Source organism: Ascidia mentula, chromosome 5, assembly GCF_947561715.1.
Source record: "Ascidia mentula chromosome 5, kaAscMent1.1, whole genome shotgun sequence".
NCBI classification, from domain to species: Eukaryota; Metazoa; Chordata; class Ascidiacea; order Phlebobranchia; family Ascidiidae; genus Ascidia; species Ascidia mentula.
The window spans coordinates 17,286,674-17,307,066 of NC_138570.1; the positions used below are offsets into that span (position 1 = coordinate 17,286,674).

Sequence of the window (20,393 nt, forward strand, 5' to 3'; positions counted from 1 at the left end):
CTTTAGCACGCTGCAACGGGGTATTAGAGTTGCATTAAATTATAAGCAATGGCTTGGCGCCAGATCGATCAAATGTACATATAACACAGTTGGAAAAGCGGTTTTTGTGGATTCGGAAAGCAGATTAGCGTGCCTGGAAGCAATAACAATCAACGCTCCAAAGCAAGTTTACTTTAATTTCCAGCTATTGGAACAAACGAAATGCCACAGCGCGCGTCAATGCACCTTATAAGAATTAATTTACAGTCACGAATCTGACTGAACATATATTTCGGATGAGGTTTAAAAATACGCGTCCTGATTGGTTGAAAGCTTGCATTACGTCAGCAGTATTTTGCAGCAGTAACGATATTTAATATCTTGCAAACGGATTGGATGACGAGCCTGGATATTTATACCAATGTTGATGGGAAAAGTTTTCTCTCTCGAAAAAATATTTAGACTCACGTACTAGTTATAAAAGATTAAGATTTCGTGAGGCTGTTGGCAGTCACACCATTTGATTACCACAGTGGCAAGTTACAAAGGCTTTTCTGGGGCCATGATTGAGGTAAGAGCGAAGTTTTTTTTTGCTTTGTCATATTTGGTCGGTAACGTTTTGTATGCCTTTGTGTGTTTCCTGGACTCTGTTCCCAGAAAGGCCGATATTCTCTCGGTTCGTTTCGACAGAACAACAATAAACAGTAAAATACATCGCGTTTAGATGAGATGATTGTTACTTTTACGATAAACCGGTTTTACCGACGTGTATCTGGCAATCGGTTGTCTACCTGCCGCTCTTGTATAATAACATCTGTCATCTCGTAAGTTCACAAAAAGAATAATTTTTGGTCGTAATTTAATTATTTTTTACACGTGACGATCGCCAAATCCTGACAATCAACGTTAAATTTCGTGAACAAGATACTCACGCAAACCGACATTAGAATAAAAGTGTCAATTTAAACCACATAGATTCCGAGCCATTTATTACATGCGTTGCAATATATCAATAATTACCCTCGACACGCAATTGGCTCGCGCACTCATCCATGCCTCTATGACGCCATAATCTCGACTTGTCGCTCGCCGAGTGAGCCTCCGATGCCAACGCGGTTTTACATTCCAACCATTCCGATTGCGGAAGCTGTGTATTGGGACAGATTGAAATCGTGCAGCGGTGACATAACTACAATCGCAATACCGGGTTAATTACAATAAAATTTCATGTCTGTAGTTTTTGACATTTGCTAATGAGCTCGTTCGATAGGATTTCAAACTTCCGAGATAATTTTCTGTTGGTCACGCAGGCCAGAAACAAATTGTTGTTTTGTTATTTGCAAATGTTTTGTCGATTTAAAATTTGTTGAATAAATTTAATAATATGGCAAAGTTAAAATCCTAAATTGGCTCGACAAGATTCTTTGCTTCTTGTACTTTTGCGCAAATAATATTCATTCGATGTCGGGAAATGGTTTGCAATTTGTTGGAACCGATAGTTAAACTTAAACTTAATAATCTGTCCTTCTGGCATATATAAAAACGTAACTTTATTCCGACGTTTCAAAGTTACGTTTCTATATATGCCAGAAGAACAGATAATTAAGTTACAATATGCCTGGCAGCAACAAAAACATTATATTTGTTAAACTGAAAAGTCGAAACTCGGTACCCGAACAAAATGGATCTTTTGCAAGCGATTTGTCGGATCTGCTAAATTTTCACCATCAAACTCACAATTATCAAAGCTTTTCGGCTTCATTTGGGCTTGCCACTGAATACCGATAATTACAGTAAAAATCTTGCGGACCAGATTGCCACGTTTTGCGTAAATATGTTGATCAACTTTGACAGGAATTTTTCTATTAAGATTACGGGAAAAACTGTTTCCTACCGTTTAAGAAACAATAATGCGTCTATTGTTTTGCTCACTGTCAAATATTATCGAGCCTTCGTTTAATTTTCTAATTTAGTGCTTGAAAATATTGGCCAAAAAATACAGTCGATTTATCCTGAAGGAAGTTTCTTTAAAAAAAATGCTAAATTATAAATTAATAGGTTTTATCGGTGCTTCAAACAAGCTGATGGATTGGCTTAATTTTGAAAATCCAGTGCTTGGTAACTATTTAAAGTTCCACCGAAAAAAACGTAATTTGGTTAATTAACATCCTAGATAAAAGAAACCAATTAGCGCAGTATCGAACCGATGTAAGTGCATCAAGTACGTTTTCAAAAATTCCACCCGGCACAGTCGGTTACTGGCGTCACTAAACGTCAATAAAATAGCACAAAGTGAACGAAGCTCGTTATCTTCATTGGTCAATTTCCTTCGGCTGATTGCGCATGCGCGGATGACGATATAGAAAATCTGAGAGCATCGCGATGACGCGGTTACTGAACGTTGGTGCGCAAAAAATGTGTTTTTAATACTTTGTTAAGTTTGCTTGCAAAAATTGGGCGAATTACTTTTTGATTGCACTACAGTGGCAACATGAATCACATGACGCCAGAAACCTGATATTTGTTACTCTGCAGCACGTGGGTAAATTAAAGTTGAATTGTCATTGGTTTATTTCGTTGAATCCATCATTCTTGTTACCATGGGTGCATTGTTATGCAGTTGGTGATCACGTTTCACTCGTTTTTAATCGGACAAAAAGTACCTGGCCTACTTACGTAATAAAGAACGGAAAGTTGGCATTTTAACAAATTTTTCAGTTTAAGCATTTTAATGTTCGACCGTGCGTTTGACTAAAGATCAAGTGATTAGGGTGCCGTCACTAAAAACCAAGTCTTGCCAAATCGTCTTTCGATCATCCAATTTCGTGCTGAAGGATACCGGGTAACCTTATTCTCCCAATCATACAATAGCGATGCTCTTCCTAAACCAATACGAGGATTTTGATCCAAAGTCGCCTCATCCAAAAGCGCTACATGTGGCGACCACCATCGCCTTTACCTTATTTGGGGCCTGAGAATTAACACTAACGAGCCAGTCCAGTGAGCTTTGAGGAAAGGGCACTCCTACACGCCCACGCTTTTTAACGCAAATCCTCGCTATAACTGGTTGTGACGCCTCCCCGTGCTTCGACCGGCGCCTTGCCCATTATAATCGCCACTTCTTCGGTGTGTTATAATAATTCTTGTCAGTGCAACGAGGACGGGCGTAGTTGTTCCAGTTTTGCAACTGTTGGCGTGGGCACATGAATCCTCTTACGTGAGCAATTTTCCATTTTTAAAACGAAACGCATTTTAGGTTGCGCATTTTTTCCATTTATATTTTTCAAGCTTAGCTTGGTCCGTCATGTTTCTTCCTGCTCATGCTGAAATCCAACAAGTTGAAACTGAAATAGATGTTAGTGGGTTTGAATTTAATTGGGTCGCTTAAACTGGGCAATTTACATCCAAATGAATAAGACAGAACAAATAAAAAGCGATAGTAATTTACAATACAGTTTTCACCAATATGTTTCCAGTACTTTATGATTCATCATACCATTTCCGTCGCACCTTTCTGTATTTACAACAAACACAACGCATTCCGAACGAAAGGTCTTTCTTCCACGAGGCCACAACGGTAATACCCAAGTTGCGTCAAACAGTGCAACACCATCTGTAACCTAATGATTGATTCATTCTCTTCACCACAAGCAACAAACACTGCATGGTTTTAGTTGGCAATTTCTCAAACTTCGGCCCAACCCCTGTTTAGTTTGGCAGTAATAGAGAAACGAATTTATTTCATAAAAATACCAAATCTAAACAAATTGCCACGTCACTTTCTCGTTCAGCCAATTGGAGCTTACAAATCAGATCTCGTGACCTTGTCTTACAACTTGTAGCAACTTTAATTGTGACTCAGTGTTCGTGATCTTCGCAAGCATAAGCACCAGTCTGACTTGTTAATGCAACGTAGAAACTAATTTTGGGGTAAAAATAAGGTAAACAGACAGGAGTTTTTCATCTTCAGGAAGCCAAGATTCTTATCATCAAGCCAGAAATATTGAATCACCGAAATTGTCCCCCAGGCAACCGAATTCACATTTTAATGCGACCGATTTTATTAAACCTAAAATTGCCCGCACTCTTGATGTTACAGGTTTGCGAAAATTTTGTTATTTTTGTCGCGATGTTGTCCCATTTACTCAAGACTGAAGTTAACTTCCAACCATATTGCTTCAGGCAACGCTATTATTTTGTACTTTGTCTGAAAGTGCGACCGACTTTTTCACAGTTACGGTCAAGTCAAATATATTGTTATAACAAAACATTGTTATTTTACGAATCAGATTCAAGAAACTTCCCAAAACTTATATTTGAAGTGGATTTTAATCCATGGAAGGTAATATCAGAGTTCGTGTTGTGTTACTGCAGGTGAGGCGAGATGCTATCTTTGCAGCAGATAACCGCTAAAGTGCGATAAACCGACGATAAGCGCTTTGCAAGTTGGTGCCAATTCCAATGTTTTGCGTGCAAACTAATTGAACTCGTTTTGCCGCACAAGTATAAGCGCTCAACCCGCGGTTTGAGTTCTAACATGGTTATATTTTCTGCTCGTTGTAACTGTCGCCATAAATTGTAAAGGACCAGGTTTTGTGATATTACAACACTTTACATTTGAGACAAAAATTATAGCTTAAATAACTGCTCTGAAATCCATTTGCAAACGTTTCGATTGGATCTACAATCATTGTCAATGCAATCGCATGTCAATGTATTGGCAAATCAATGGCATTGATATTGTTTGTAGATACGAATAAATTTTGGAGCAGTTCTAAGGCTAGTTTCTCTTAAATATAAAGATTACAAATCTGTTAGTTAAGTTCCATAGTTTATACTTACATATTTGTCGTTGTCAGGATGTTTAATTTGTGTGGGTTACTGTTGTTCGTTAGCGTAGATTGTTTCTACAAGTTTGGGATTTTTTTATCTTGGTGTTAAACTTTTTACAAAATTTTAAGTTCAGCAAGACAATTTTTGTGTGAAATTAACAAGTTCCACCCGGCAATTTCTTTTAAACTTTAGTTAAACTTCAAAAGGCATACTTTACGATGTCTCATCGGCAACAACCATGTATTTCACATCGTACGAGGTAATACACCGCTGTTTTTCTATTGGGTTTTGTAATTTTAAAATTCCAGCTCCATCGCTTCAGCCATTTTCCTCACCTGCAATTGAGACGTGAAAATTGGTTTGAACTTTTGGTTTGGCGAACCTCAGTTTAAGGATTCGCCTAATTTGGTCGCAAAACCTTAGGCATGATTAATTACAACTTCTGTGTCTCATGCGACCGGCCCGTTTGTAAAATCCCGGGCAGTGTAATAAACAACTTGCTTTGCGTGGCAAAAGACTTTCGCGAATGCCTAGATTTGTTTTTGAGTAAAAGTCAGGTGAAAAAATGATATCCGCATTAACAAACATTTCGTTTGTGTCTGTGACCATTCTTAATGGAAGAAATGAGGCTTGTGTTGAGGCTTAACTGAGAATGTCGTCTTGGTTAAACTATTGGTTTTCGGAAAATCTGGAAGAATTTTTGGTACAACGCCCTTTTCACAAAGCGTTATGACGTTAAGCGGCTGCTGCCCACGTCCGTTCTGTTGCCTTTCTCATTTTCGACTGGAATTCGCTTGTATGTGGCCGTGGGCACAAGCGTTTACAAACACTGGACACTTGAAGGTGGACACCTTGCCAACACGTGGGAGGCATAAGGAGGACAATTTGTACATGACAAGGATCACGCCTTGCTTAACGTCCAAGTGTGGCGGCGGCTTTTTAGGTTTCATCTTCAGTGGGCGTTGAACTGTTCGCTATGTGCTACGTCACAGATTTTCTGCCATCGTGGGATTTTTCATAAATTTTTTTGTCGGATTGTAAATATTTAACTTCTTAAATAAACTTAGTTGAAAAGGATTGTTTAAACGACCATGAAACCGCTTGCCCACATCACTCTACACCCGTGAAACACGATTAACTAGTTTTCCAGGACTATAGGTTTAATTAAAACTCTATACATGAACAAATGCGACCGCATCACCGTGTACTTGCGTTTAGACGGTTTTAACTAACTTTGAGGATGGATGACGTGTCATTGTATAATCCGACTTCGTAAGACGTGTTTAACCCAGCTTTACACAAGAGGAGTCACGACAACGCTTGCTGCGGTCTAAGTATATTTGTGCAATTGAGGGCAAACCGAATTCTGGAGGAATATTATGTTGGCGTTGTGGAGGAACATTATGTTGGCTTACCTGTTGACTTTTATTATACTGCAAATAGATAATGTTTTAGCGTTTATTCCAAATGTTTTTTAGCATGTTCGTTGTTTAACAATCAGCTACTTGATATTTTCCTTTCATCCATTTTCTGGCGATTTAAATAAATTAGGCTTCATTTTTATTGCCGATCGGGCAAGCCCTTTAATTCCAACCACGTTTCGAAATCTTTGGGATTGCCCAACCCACAAACTCAATCTCGTACGATGAAAAAGCATAAAACCTGTTTATCCACCAAGTTGACCTTTATGTATTTGATATGAAACCAACATGCTTGTGCTGATGCTGTTTAGTCTTTAAAACCAAGGTCTACTAGGTTCACACTGGTAGTGTGGGATTTTACATAAGACAGCTTTCCACAGGGTCACGATCTGCTTGCGTTGCAAAATAAGACTATTTTTTTTTGTGAAAGCTTGACGAGCACCGAACACTATATACCAGTGCACGGTATTATTTAACTCAAGAAAATGTATGTAGAAAGTTTTTATGAACGGTATTTATTTAGACAGCGGCATAGTTTATGTTGCCCAAATCTTGTCAGAGTTTCTTCATTGTGACAACGTATTTCATTAAAGCTCGAGGCAAAATTGTTTGTTTTTGCGAAAAATTGTTTGGCCGGTCGGGACTTCCAGCAAATTGCTGGCGAAAAGTTTGTTTTCTGAACTGCGTTTTCGCCAGATCGCATTTATTATCGCGGTTCGGAGAACAAACGCATAAAACTGCGGTTTACTGTTTCGCTGTCGCCAATACTTGCACGTGTCTCTTCGCCGAATGGACCGAGTGCTACCACGGGTCGCCTGCCACACGCTTGTGACGTCACAATCAGTTGATTGCCGCGAAGAAGGCAGCGCGCGTTAAATTCTGCCGTTTCGCCTTTACGGGAAATATTTATTTGAGAATTGGCCAGCGATCAGCCAGAAGCGCGGTTAAGGTGTTCGTATTTGAGGTGGAAAGTTTGGATTGGATCGAAAAGTTTGATAAAGTTCGCGAAAATACATTAACAGGTTAAAATCTCATTACAAGCCGGGATAAATTTGTTTTGTTACTGGTTTGGAAAAAACTCAAAAGTTTTTTACGCGCACTGTGGATGTTCTTGAAGGTGGTTGTGTAACAAGGAGCATTTTGTACATTTTGCGGTGCCATAGTAAGGCACAACATGCTTCGGGCGTTTTATGGCAATGTTAAGAAATCGTGTCGAATACATTAAGGAAGTTTTGGCACGGTTGCACAGAGGGAAAATCGCAAAATTGTTTCTACGTTTTTGCAGTTACTCAACCTAATGTCGCCGTGTCCAGTTTTGAAGTTCAGAACGTATTTTCGTTATCTGAAAGAATTTAGGTATTTTGAAAAATGTTGCAAATTTTGAAAGAAAGAATTTTAAGGAAGTTGTAGATCGTTTGTGTCCAGAGTAATCCCTTTTTCTCAAGCGCGAGTAAAAAAGCCTTTACTTTACATTTGAAAGGTCGCACTATAAAGAGTAATACATCATTGCAAGCATATGATACCATCAGCTTGCCCGTTTTGGCATAGCGGACTCCAATCGAAGGCATGGGAGTGGCCAAACCGTGTTACCACCTTCCTCGAAACTTTCTGCGCCAATTGTGTCACTAATAACCACGCTTTGGCCACCCTTTCACACGTTTTCACAAACGCATGCTTTGCACGTATGTTGAAGCTCCATGCAATAAATCGTTTCTCGATGACGCATTCTTAACGATCCGATGAGCGCGTGGCCAAATTCACGTTGACCGATGACAGTTCCTCATTTTTTTTCTCACTTTGAACGTTGATATTTGAACCCTTGTTGAATCTTTTTGATTGGACATCGTTTTACTGGAGAGCCAGCTCGAGACTTGTGCGGTGAACTCTCGCCAGTTTGAGTTAGAATACATTGGACAATGGATTACTATACAAATATCTAGATATACAGATTTGCACCGCATGAAATTGTTTACTCATGAAAAGTAACTGCGGTTTGGAGGCAAGAAGAAAAATGCAATATTTTGCTCAAGCTTTTTTTCACTTTTCGAAGATGGACAACCACCTCTTAACATTGTTGGTTTATTGCTTGTTTTTGTTTTCCCGCTTATCCGCCGGGCGACAATCGTGCCGTTTGTTATGCCACGAGATAAAACCTCATAACTCAGTGACCATCAGACACATGGTTCGTGCCAGCTAATCGTAAGGTTGAATTTAAGGATTAGCCGAAATTCTTGGCCTTCGCAAGCCTCAATTCTTAACTCGAAGCCGGGAATCGGATGCTGAACGTTGACACGAAAGAATGTTTACTTGATTTTTTTGGACCTTTTCTCGATGGTGGCTCGATGCTATCAATGAAACAGTAGTACAATTTTAACATAAATTTATTTGATTGTCAAGTTAATGTTCATTGCAACTATGTATAATTTTCATGGTGTTGGACGTCGCACTTTCCGTAAAAGAAGACAAACATTGCAAGAAAGTAAATAAGTGATCTTTGTGAGTGGAGCGTAATGTTGCATAACTACTTTAGTACTTTAATCTGAAAATAGCAACCGCTGTGTAGCACCGATGTCTGTAATTGGGCAATATAAATTGGAAATTGTCTTTCGAAAGATCATCGATTGCGACAAATAAGCAAGTGGAGCCGTTAAACGGGCACATAAAAACAATAACCGCCTTAAGCACTGAAAAACGAACCGCGAAAGAACGGAAAAAGGTGAAACGCTTTGAAGCAATTATGTTTAACGGAATTTCAAACATCCGTACGAACTTACCCGACAAAGTTGGCACTTGTATAAGTTAGTAGCCGTCGCAGTGGCACCGGTCACAACGGCAATTGTCAGTTCAGCTTTGGACTTAACTGCTCCGGCAACCACTTAACACTCTTCTGTTCCGTTAACTGTCGACCTGCCTCGATAATTACGCCAGGTTCGGATATTTTATCACAGGTCATTGTATATAGTGCCAGGTAGCTTAACCCGCAATCTTGGTTTACCATCCGAGGTTTGGATATTTCGGGCTGTTATTAGCGGGGTGACTTTGTAAAGCCATTCTTGTGAGAGGGAAGGCATTACCAACCGCGCGATTAGTGTAATTTCATCTTTAAATGTAGATTTGATTTAATACTTTCGTCAATAGGAAGACGCAAGCAAAGATAATTTTATTGTTGGATTCGAATTGAAGTTGGTTTCGAAAAAGTATTGTTTATGTAAATATTTTTGTTTGCTCTTCGTCGTGCTATATGACTTTCCGCATCAGTAAATATGTTTGAAAAAATATCAGTTGTTAGTTGTTCAATACATTTTGTTCATTTACAGTTCAGTAGGTTTTAGTTGTATTGCTAATAACGACCTATAATATCCTGATCAAGAACAGTATTATTTACACAACGAATCATGAGGTTGTTGGCACTAGCAACCGCTCTGTTGTTAACAATAGCGGTAACAGAAGCTCAGACGAATCGTCCCGTTACAATGCAGTTGAACTTCGAAGATATCAGAGCAACCTCGATTAAAGTCGGCTTTACCTTTGCGCAAGGGGCGAAGAAATATCGGTAAGTAAACACTTGACATTGATGCTTATGTGAAAAATCGCGGAATACCGATTTTTCGTGTTTTTTAAGTCTTCCATTGTGTTATACCAAAATATCAAAATAAATCAAAACAAATACGAGAATAATCTTGGACAGAAAAGCCAAACAAGTTCTGATTGTCATGGTGATGTTTATGCCATTTATGTTTAGTAAATCAGCGCCAAATGCATCTTTATTTTCACCACTAAAAATGTTGTGTTTTGGATTTGCCGGACAAAATGTTGTTAAAAACCACATTAGAGCAATTAATTAAAGCAAATTTTCCTTTAAAACCAATCTTTTCACTCAGTTTCAACTTTAACATAAATTGGTGGTGGTCCCGTTCACACATCCAAGAAATTACAAAGCCGCCGTTCCGGTTTTGGCACTTCCTTATCTTCTGTGCTAATTAGTCGTTACATGCTGAATGAAGCCTCGTATGTAGGACGTAATTTAACCTCGTTATGGTTTTACAAGGAGCCAAATGCGTATTGTAGACTCTCATCCAAGTCACGTGCGCCCACCCTCTCGTGAGAGGTGGAGTGGAACGGATATATCGTGACGGGTTGACCTTTAACAATTTAAACGATCTGCCAGGTTTGGACCTCAGCCGAAAGCTAATGATTTGCAATTGCAACGGTAAAAAAAGATTTGATTATCATTAATTCGGACCAGCGAATCATCAAAATGTAAATATATGAAAGCATAGGTGAATAGGTTATTGATTTTCTCTTTAGAATATTCGTAATTTATAAGTTCGATCCTGCCGATCACAACCCCATTTACAAGTATTTGCCACTTGCTTCCAGGGTTACGAAAACCAGGAAAGTTCGCTATCCGGAAAGTCAGGCACTAAAAATTTTTCTAGCGAAGCGCAGCTGTATTTACGTTTAAACCACAACAACCGTACACGGAAACAATGTTGGCGGGCGCCCAGTTAATAGTAAAGCGGTCCAACATTGGCCTGAACGCTTTATCGTCGGTGGCCGACACGAGTCTCGTAATCGCTTCGGGGGCAGTGGAGGACGGTGCAAGTCGCAACCTGAAGCGTCTAATTAAATCAGTCTGGTGAAATAGATCGTTTAAGGTCTGCAGTAATTCGTGTTTTGACCAAAAATATGAGAATGAAAACCCCATATAAGGAAGTGACGAAGTTTGACTGAATTTTAGTTGAACAAACTGTTGGGAGTACTTCCAATTATACTAACGTATGCGGAAAAATGCATGACCAATAAATGGTGAATTATTCTGGCTGAATTACATTTGTATCTTTACTAAAATATTTCCCTGTGTAAATTGTTGCTCATTCTCACATAGAAATCAATACAAAAACAATCAAAATTATCAAAAGCTCAGTTTAAAGTGTTGTGAGATTATCTTGGCCTCGGTAATTGTTTCTCCTTCATTATTCCAAGGGCATCGTGACCCGATCCCGGTATAATTGCACGCAACATGTTTACACATAGTGATGTAATTCCAATCACGTATTCTGTAAATATTTGCGGATCATTACCTTGCGTTACGTGACAAGAGTAAATCGTCCAGTCACTGTGATTGTTCTGTACCGAGAATGTCTGGAAATATCGCTTTCACATATCCTGATTACCTGAAAGTAAATGTTCGACATTTCTGAAGTCTTGCAATGCATCATAAATTTTAACATATATTTTTAGTTGCAAGCGCATTTCTGTTTTGTCAGCAAAATGTGACAAATCAAATAACACTTGCGAAAGAATATCAACAAGTTTGGAAGTAGTTTTATGTCCAATTCCTAATAAACTTTCGCAAATTATTTTTTGAGGTCCAAGCTTTGGTTTCTAACTGCCAGCTAATTTTTGTTTTTCTGTGAGTAAGGTTGAAAACTTAACGATATGTTTGTGGCATCCAGACGTCGGAATTAGCGTTCCATCGGTATTGCACCGTCTCTCGTCCACCGTTACGCTAATAACAGCGCACGTATCGACGCAAACACTCCAAAAGCAATCGTACGAACGCAAAGCGCGTGCGCCGATCACAGACCTCGGCCTCTCATTAAAACTATCAAGATTCGCTGCTTGCTTTTGTTACTTGGGAAGATCAAATATCTCGTCCACTTCCCACGCCCGAGTTTCTAAGGATTTGCATGGTATTTAGACTTGGACTTTGAAGTGTCTCGTTTGTTGTTCAAGTAGTTATTGCTCGCGATTTGGCCAACATTTAGACCAATTTATGTGAAATAATTTGACACAATCGAAAAATGCATGGTTCCTTATTTGCGGATTAATAGTTTTTTATTAACATGTCATTCGCGTAAATACGAGTCTATTTAGACATATTACTTCCTAAATTCCATTTTTTCCGATTTAATCATTGAATCTTGACGCAAGAATCAAAATCAAGTACAGACCGCCACTAATCGCTATCACGCGCGAACCGTTTGTTGCGTCAACAAAGGTTGGCACGCAATTCATTACTTGTGCACGTGACGTCATTGCACGGGTGCCAACGTCTCCCAGTGCCGATAAAACGTGACGTATCCAGTGGAGCTCAGATAGGTTTTGGTTGTGATTGATGTCGTCCACACAGGGACGTGATCGCTATAGAATGAACGATTACTGTCTCTGTTTCGACGTACAAACACAAAGTGCATAGATTTTGTCCATTAGAGTACTCTGTTTTGTGTCCAAAGACTCCTGCATATTCAGTAAATGCATGAAGCAAATAATTATATTTACCTCATAGTAACAATTGTTCAAGTTTAAATTTACTTGATTGATAATTAGGGCGGATCTACAGGTAAATTTTATTTCAGTTGTATAAGTAATGCCGACCCAATACAAAAATAAAAATTAAGTTGGCATGCGACAAGTTCGATAAATTCGCACAACAAAACCGGTTCCAAGTTTTGAAACAAGGTTTCCTGTGTGTTGTGTTCGGTTGTCTAAGTTCGGAATACGTCCCAAGCAAGGCTATGGTTTGGGTTACCGGAACCAGCAATCAAAACCTGGAAGCTGTCGTGCGAAACTCTCTCAAAAGGACATTAAAAACCAAAGCGTGATTTAGCATTCTTTGGACTTGACCAACACCACATTGTCCGTAATTAGCTCATGCGTCAACCGAAACGCGAATCATAATCCACGATTTTCATACCACCAAGTGGGAAAAACCTATCTATGTTTGGAGAGGATAACCACCGTCGGCTGTTTTGCGTGGGGCATTGCGAACGTACAAACAATAGCCGTAACATAGATGGCATTTTCGATAACCTGCCTCTTTTGTCAGGAGGACGTAATGTTTTTCAACGAGTGCTGTTTCGCCGTTGGCAATTTTCGTACATGGCAGTTTTAATCACCATCCTAATTCTTTTCGCATGACTATAACAAATACTAAATCGGGTGAATGCGATATGTGTTTTCTCATTCAAACTGCATTACCCACAATGTTATTCAAATCAACAAAATCCTCACCAGATTTGGCACAGTTTTATTACACCTGACTTTCGCATGGTATTTATGATTACATTTCAGTATTTTAAACAAACGTGACATTTACATTCCAGCGTCGCCGCAAAGGAGTGGATTGATAACAAATATGAACAGACGGTGGCAACCAGTCAAAAGTTTGCGTCCGAACACGTGAGAAATGCACGTCTAACAGGGCTCGCATCTGGGGTAAGAATTTTCTTCATTATTTTCTCCAAAGTTTTGATTTTGTGTAAATACTCATTGACCACGTGTGACCTTCCGTTATGGTCTGAAGGTCAAGTGTCGTGTCATGGCCTAAAGCATCCAGTTAATCAAAGTCGATCTCGTAGAGTTGCTGATCTATATAAGGAGTAATTCGTTTTCCAAGTAATTTTAATTAGGCGCGCTCTGTGTCGCTTACTTCCGTACCTGATAACCAGCAGGAACAACTACGTTTGGATTCACGGCCTGAGACCCGGCGTCATGACCTATAGAAATGATGACGTTCCAAAAACTAATTGCTTCAAGTGCACTTTTTGCACAAAAACAATGTTTTTATTTTTAGAGGGAATACCTCATACAAGTCCAGGCCTTAAACCGTTTGGGAAAACCCATTGGATCCGTCGCCGAGAAAGTTGCTCAAACCCTTCTGCGTTGCTATGTGTGTGACGGCAAACCTAGCAACCGCGCTTGCAACAGAAATGCAATCAAAAACTGCCCAGTCGGAACGGTAAGATGTGTTGAATCTCCATTAACTTCATTTAATCTAGCGATATATTACATGTGAAGCTTATTGCAGGTTGGCAGCAATCGAATACTTTATCTTTGTAAGTAGTTTTGACGGATATGTAACCGAAAAGCATCAACAAATATTTCCTCAACACAAACAAATGCTGCCTAATCGAATACTTAGTTGTGACGACTTTTCAAAAATCCAGATATACCTGTTAGGTGGGAATATTGTAAACCTGACACTTAATGTTAGCAATTCCATGGCCAATATTCCGCAGGTGTATCATTTGCATTCTAGCACCACAACATTGTCATTCCGACACGATAACCTTAATGCGATCAACATTTTTGTCCTTTCATGTGGTTGTACCTTGTGCCAGGGGCGACAACACCAGATATTCACGTTCAAGTTTTTCAATGCAAAACTTATCCGTTTCTCCTGTTCGTTTCTATCTCTTAGGGTTGCATGACCTGACTATGCTACAGACTTGAAACGTTTTGTTTGTCGGTTAGGAAGAGATAAATTGCATTTAAATTTGATGTAAACTTATAGATACCAGAGCGTTGTGTGATAATTAGGGTTTTCGGTAACTTGATCGGTTTCCACGGCGCCAGTTGAGCAAGAAATTTTGGCAAAAAAAATTGCATGGCTACCATAAAGCGCTATGTGATGCTTATTGTAACCACACACCAAAAATTGCAGGGCAACCATCAAGCGCCATGTGATTGTAACCACACACCCGCCCAAAAGATTAGATCTTAATGACTGTCTTCTAAATACCGCAGTCAAGCAGGTTTATGTGCTCAAGGTGTGATTGCCTGACACCATAGATCGCAACGTGGACATCCAGCATCAATCATGATTACACATTTTGATTGTTTTCAAATGTTTTAGGACTCTTGCCTCAACGAGATGCGATACCAAAACGGAAGATTGTCCATCACGAAACGATGTGCTCAATATCGGCCAAGTCTCGCTAAGAAGATCAGAGGAGGCAGAGACGTAACAAAGGCTTGTCGCGGAGTCCACGCGTAAGTCATGCCAATACCCTGTTTTAAGAAATATACGGAATTTTTACACATATAAAAATTTCTCATGGTTAAATTAGATTCGTTTGTTGTCGGTGAACTAAACAGTCACATAACAGATCGACTATAGTAGTTAATAACAAGTCACTTGAAATGTATCCACGTTATTGAGTAAATCATTTTCGTGATCTACCACAAAGCGCATGATGTTTCGGCCACAAAAGAATTGTCGTCATCAGCATTTTTTTCCAACTTTCCCCGGGATTATCCACTGTTCCGAGATTTCAAGGTCACGCTCAAGGGCAAGTGTCGGGCGGGGATTAAGGTTGGATTAACTCTCGAGTAAAGAGGGCCGAGTTGACCGCTTTATATTTCGCTGTGACAACCACGTTGCCAAAGTGGCCAGCACGAAGGTTAAGCCTAAAATCCTTGTTGAGGTTTCCAACAAACGCTGTTTGGTGATCGATTTTAAAAATTTGTTGTGAAGTCAAATTGTTTTTGACATAAATCTTTTTTTGACAACAACTTGATATAAATGTTTCAGTTCGTTGTAAGACGTACACTTACTCAATTCGGCAAAAACTGCCATTGTCAAAAAGTAAATCTCCAAGTAATTAAACTTGCCTCGCTGGATAATTCCTCCAAAACGTTTTCCCGCTAAAAAACGGTTTCCGCTGCCAAATTGTGGTCGAAATTCCTAGCCTTAACCTTGGAAACAAGTGTACGGGCCACAGGAATGCAAATGTCGATTCACGTCAGTTCAGCTCCGTCCGCTAATTTTAACTGCGGCCCCTCGGACGCAATGAGCAGATACCGACGTGCTACTGCCATATATGGTCTGCACTCGACACGCAAATGCGTAACACTTCTGGGGAAATATTAATACTCGCATGAACCAACCCTTTGAGAAAACTACTTCTTTGGTTGATTCATATTTTCCAACGACTTTGAGTGCACACATCATGCATTTTGCAATTGCGTAAATTTAGTGACAACCTCCGGGTGTTTTTTTTTCAGTAAAACTTTTTATTTGCAGTAAGGACGCCGTGTGCAAATGTATGTGCAAGAGTGATGTGTGCAATGCGGCCGATCTACCGTGCAGCGATCGTAAGTAATGTTTTTTATTTATATTTTTCACACTTAACCTTGCTTTGTTGCTGTTTCTTTTTATATATTTTTCTGATATTTTTCCTCAAAACGGATGATGACGGTGGCAAGTTAACCATACGCGACTTAACAAAGCAGCTTCTCCTATAAACAGGCGTGATATGTTTACTTGTGTCTCAAGATTTGATGAAATAATCCTTTTGTTTTTGCGGTAGCTCAGTGTGTCACGACGGTGCTCAAGGCAATTGTTCATCCCGTCACCAATCTATTTGTAGGGATCGAAACTTATGTATTTGTCGGTACTGAGTTAACCCTATTTTTGCGGATAAAGAGTTAAATATAGTTTTAGACAATGCACTAGTTTCCTTTTTGTATACTGTACTGTGTATACTTGACGTAGTATTTATTGTTACTTTATCAAACATAAGAAATTACATAAAACAAGGTAATAATAAATTGGGACGAAGAACGTAAATTCCGATTTGAAACATTTCAAAACAGATAAGTTTGTTTGAAAATCTCGACATTGTAGATGACAATACAAGAATCCAATATGACACCGTATCGTAAAATGTCTCCTTGTTAAGGATTTTAGTTTGCGTTAACATGTTATGGCATTTACAACCTAAACTATAGGTTAGATACGACCGCGCCAAGTTCACGAGAACAAAACACTGCACTTAGCTGCCACGCGAAACGTCTCGCCAGATTTATGGACCTTATCAGTCATATCTCTTCGATCGCCGCCCACTGCGCGAAACAGCAATAAATCCTTCGAGTTGTGATTCACGATTCACCCGCAGACGTGAAAATCCTGCAGTTTTTTTACTTCTAATCGGTTGTATTTCTTGTGGATACGTGTGCGTCATTGCAGTGTTTAGTAAATACGAAACCACGCGACAGAACTGCGCCAAACTTAGGCTATTTTAGGCGCTGCAAGATTGTCAAAAACCCGTTTTACCCGCGAGAATGTATCCTACCAGCGTGAATATATGTTCCTCAAAAACGTCACAATGTTGAAATAAATTCAATTCTTACTTATGTGGTTTTGTATCTTGGTTGTGTTGGTTTTGTTGTGTTTCAATCGAAGCGAACTATCAGCAGATGTAAATCGCAAATCTCCTCAACCTTTGTTCAAAATGAAAATATTCACTTTTCTTTTTTTGTTCACTAGGTTGTCACCCGGCTCTGCGTAAGCCAAAGGATGGAACCCTGAAATGCAACAACCAGAACAGAGTCAACTCCATATGCACATGGGGATGTCCCGAGGAAACTGTGATGATTGGACGAGAAACAACTAGGTGTTTGACTGATAGGACATGGAGTGTTTTAACTCCCCCGATCTGCAGGCCTGGTAAATATTCTTTGATGCAGCTTGAAAGTTGTTTGTAATAGTTCAGTTTTATTTGTCTTTAAAATATATGAATGTATGGTGTGTATGTTTTCACTGGCAAATCAACTATACATCCTGAAAGAGGTATGACAAAATTGTCTAGCAAATTTAGTAGCATGGGCAGAACACTTTCCTATCAAATCAGTAATTGCTGAAATAATAAAATACAGATCAAATAAAACAAGTATGTTTTCTGCAGTGAAAAGCGATCGCGGCATGTACGTGAACGGAGAATTCAAAGAATACATTTGCCCGGAACTAGATTACCCAGAGAACGGAAAAATTACTTGCACCTTCAACAGAACAAAAGATTCTGTCTGCACATCATCATGCAACATGTAAATCTTTGTTTCCCTTATTAAGTCAAAGGCTTTTAAATTTTTTAAACTTATAAAGGCGTAAAATTACATATGTGTGTTGTATTGTTCCAGTGGCTACAGACCCACCCACCCTAAATTAACCAAACGGGAATGTCTAAGCTCTGGAAAATGGACTAACAGAGAAACTGTATGCAGAGGTAAAGATCTAAGTTAAGCTTAACAGAATAACGGCTTCTCAGAAATAATAAATCAATTTCACGTAATCTTCCACCAAAAAAAATAACCACTTGTTTCTTATTGAAGTAATCTCCTGCCCTGCTCCTGAAAGTTCCCGTAGACTCTTGATGGACTGCGAGAACTACAATGTTGGCTCTATTTGCGAAATATCATGTCCAGGGAACCTAAGTTTGACCGGCGTTAACAGAGTCGAGTGCGGCGTGAAAGGAACCTGGTCGGCTCCTTTGCCAAATTGTGAAAGTACGTACACCGTGACCCTTCACTGTTTGGCTCTTTTGTTACATTAGCGCCTTGGGTCAAGGAGAAAGACATAGTTTTTGGTTCACAATGTTCTGTTTATTTAATCAAGCTGAGAAGTCATGTCAGAATATTTCTTTCCAAACTTGCCTGCACCGGTTTTACGCAGCAATAGTTAAACTTCACCAAAGCCAGAAAATTGCATTTTTTTGTAGAAAGAGGTTGTCAAGCTTGGCCACGCACAGGCAACAACGTCATAAAGGAATGTCATGACGTCAGTGTACCAGAGGAGGGCGCTTTTTGCGAATATTCGTGCACTACGGGTTACACGATGAGAGGAGAATCAAGCAGCACATGCAGGAAAAACAAATGGTCGAATTACCCACCTACATGCCAACGTACGTTGCCATACCGACCGTATATGTGCTGTGTAACGACATTTTTTCATTGGATTCATAAATCTTACCACTTTTTATCGTGGAAAGATTACAAGTAATTTGATGTACATTTTTGCAACAGCAATCCGCTGCACACCTGCCGTGTCCCAGCCAGCTTTTGGTGTGGCGAGATGCACCTCCTCAAATCGCTACAAGTCCAAGTGCACATTCACATGCACTGAAAACTACGTTCTGATTGGTGAAAGCTCGATCACGTGCCAAGCCACCGGCAGCTGGAGCGCTCCACCGCCAACTTGTGGACGTAAGTTTGGTGGAAGCTGAATTTATGTGAAAGTAATTTCTGCACCAGACCCCACAATTCTTGTGTACAAATATTTACCACATTTGCATCAAACTAAATCAGTTAGGTGATATCAACCTTAGCATAACTCTTTATTAAGTGAATTTTTGTTTTTATCTGCCGTTGGTGCACAAGTTGGTATAGTGCACATTGTAATTTGGTGCACACGATGATTTGCTGCACAATGTAATTTGGTGTCCAGGGTAATATCCTTCTGTATTCAGGCATCTCGTGTCCACCGATTGGTGAATTTGCTCGTGGTTCCTACAAATGCAGCAAAGGGCAGAATGTACGTAGTCTTTGCTCGTTCAATTGCAACGCCCGACATGGGCTTTCGCTTGGATCTGAACGTCGGGTAAGATTTCTATGAATAGCTGCACAGCGTTGGAAAATACAAAAGAGGAAAAAAACGACGACGCCGTTCAGGCAAAATTATTATTTCTGTTGATTTTGATGCTATTAGATAAACCATATAAACCAACAGCTTGGCATTTAAGCTACATTTATTTGTTGATCGAAATTTTGGTTGTTTTTTCTTATGTGTGTAATATTGATGCAGGTGATTTGTAAACCACCTAAGGAACTCGACCCGACCAGAGAATATCAAGGTGTTTGGTCTGCGGACATACCAACGTGCGAAGGTCAGTTGTAAAACTATCTATATTTTCGTTATTATGACCGATCGCCTAAAACGGACAAACGCACAGAGGATCCTATCACAGTGTTTGCCATCACAGAAAGAAGCTCATTCATTTGAGAAGTTTAGTTTGGATAAAATTTACGCACGTGGTAACGACCTGACCTATCAAGTGATAACAATGTCCAAGTCGCATAAACCGAACCCATTTTTGCGCTCTTTCAAACCACGACTTAGGACCACGACCTTTGGCCCAAACCCAACAGGTGGCATTTGACCAGCGCCCAGGCCTCATGACGTCATTGTAACACGCCTGCGACGGGTTTCGTAGATTCCAGGCCATTACTGCAGCTCGATCCCAATCTATGCAGAGTTAATTCGAAGAATGCTTTGAATATATGTGGCCATATAAGTTTGTGCGCGTTTAAGTGCGTGATTCTTTGCAACTGGCCAACACGATTTCGTAAACAATTATCGGAAAAAACACTTCTCCATTTTTGGAAAAAAATATTGATTTTGCCTTCTTTTCGCAGTTCATTTGCTAAAACCATATTTGCTGGCGGAAACCATGTCTTGTTTGTTTTAACAATCGATAGAATTCCAAGCGAGTCGCTTATACACAAACGACTGCAACTCTTTCATAAAAAAAAATCCGCGTTTTTTTTACCTAACTGACATTTTTCCGAATTTTTTTATCAATATTTTACCACTACACT

The 20,393-nt window shown here is 39.5% G+C and overlaps 1 protein-coding gene across 1 annotated transcript in view; it reads left to right on the forward strand.

The window, feature by feature from the left end:
• The first annotated feature begins 9,558 nt into the window (after nt 1–9,558).
• LOC145904046 (complement receptor type 1-like) overlaps nt 9,559–20,393 on the forward strand; it is a 34,816-nt gene continuing 23,981 nt past the window's right edge. The window contains exons 1-13 of the mRNA XM_082992268.1: nt 9,559–9,786; nt 13,343–13,454; nt 13,813–13,977; nt 14,875–15,011; nt 16,045–16,115; nt 17,290–17,469; nt 17,708–17,846; nt 17,940–18,025; nt 18,132–18,305; nt 18,518–18,700; nt 18,822–19,001; nt 19,265–19,395; nt 19,600–19,681. Coding sequence (XP_082848394.1) covers nt 9,629–9,786; nt 13,343–13,454; nt 13,813–13,977; nt 14,875–15,011; nt 16,045–16,115; nt 17,290–17,469; nt 17,708–17,846; nt 17,940–18,025; nt 18,132–18,305; nt 18,518–18,700; nt 18,822–19,001; nt 19,265–19,395; nt 19,600–19,681 — 1,798 coding nt within the window. The 5' untranslated portion in view covers nt 9,559–9,628. The remainder of the gene's footprint in view (nt 9,787–13,342; nt 13,455–13,812; nt 13,978–14,874; nt 15,012–16,044; nt 16,116–17,289; nt 17,470–17,707; nt 17,847–17,939; nt 18,026–18,131; nt 18,306–18,517; nt 18,701–18,821; nt 19,002–19,264; nt 19,396–19,599; nt 19,682–20,393) is intronic.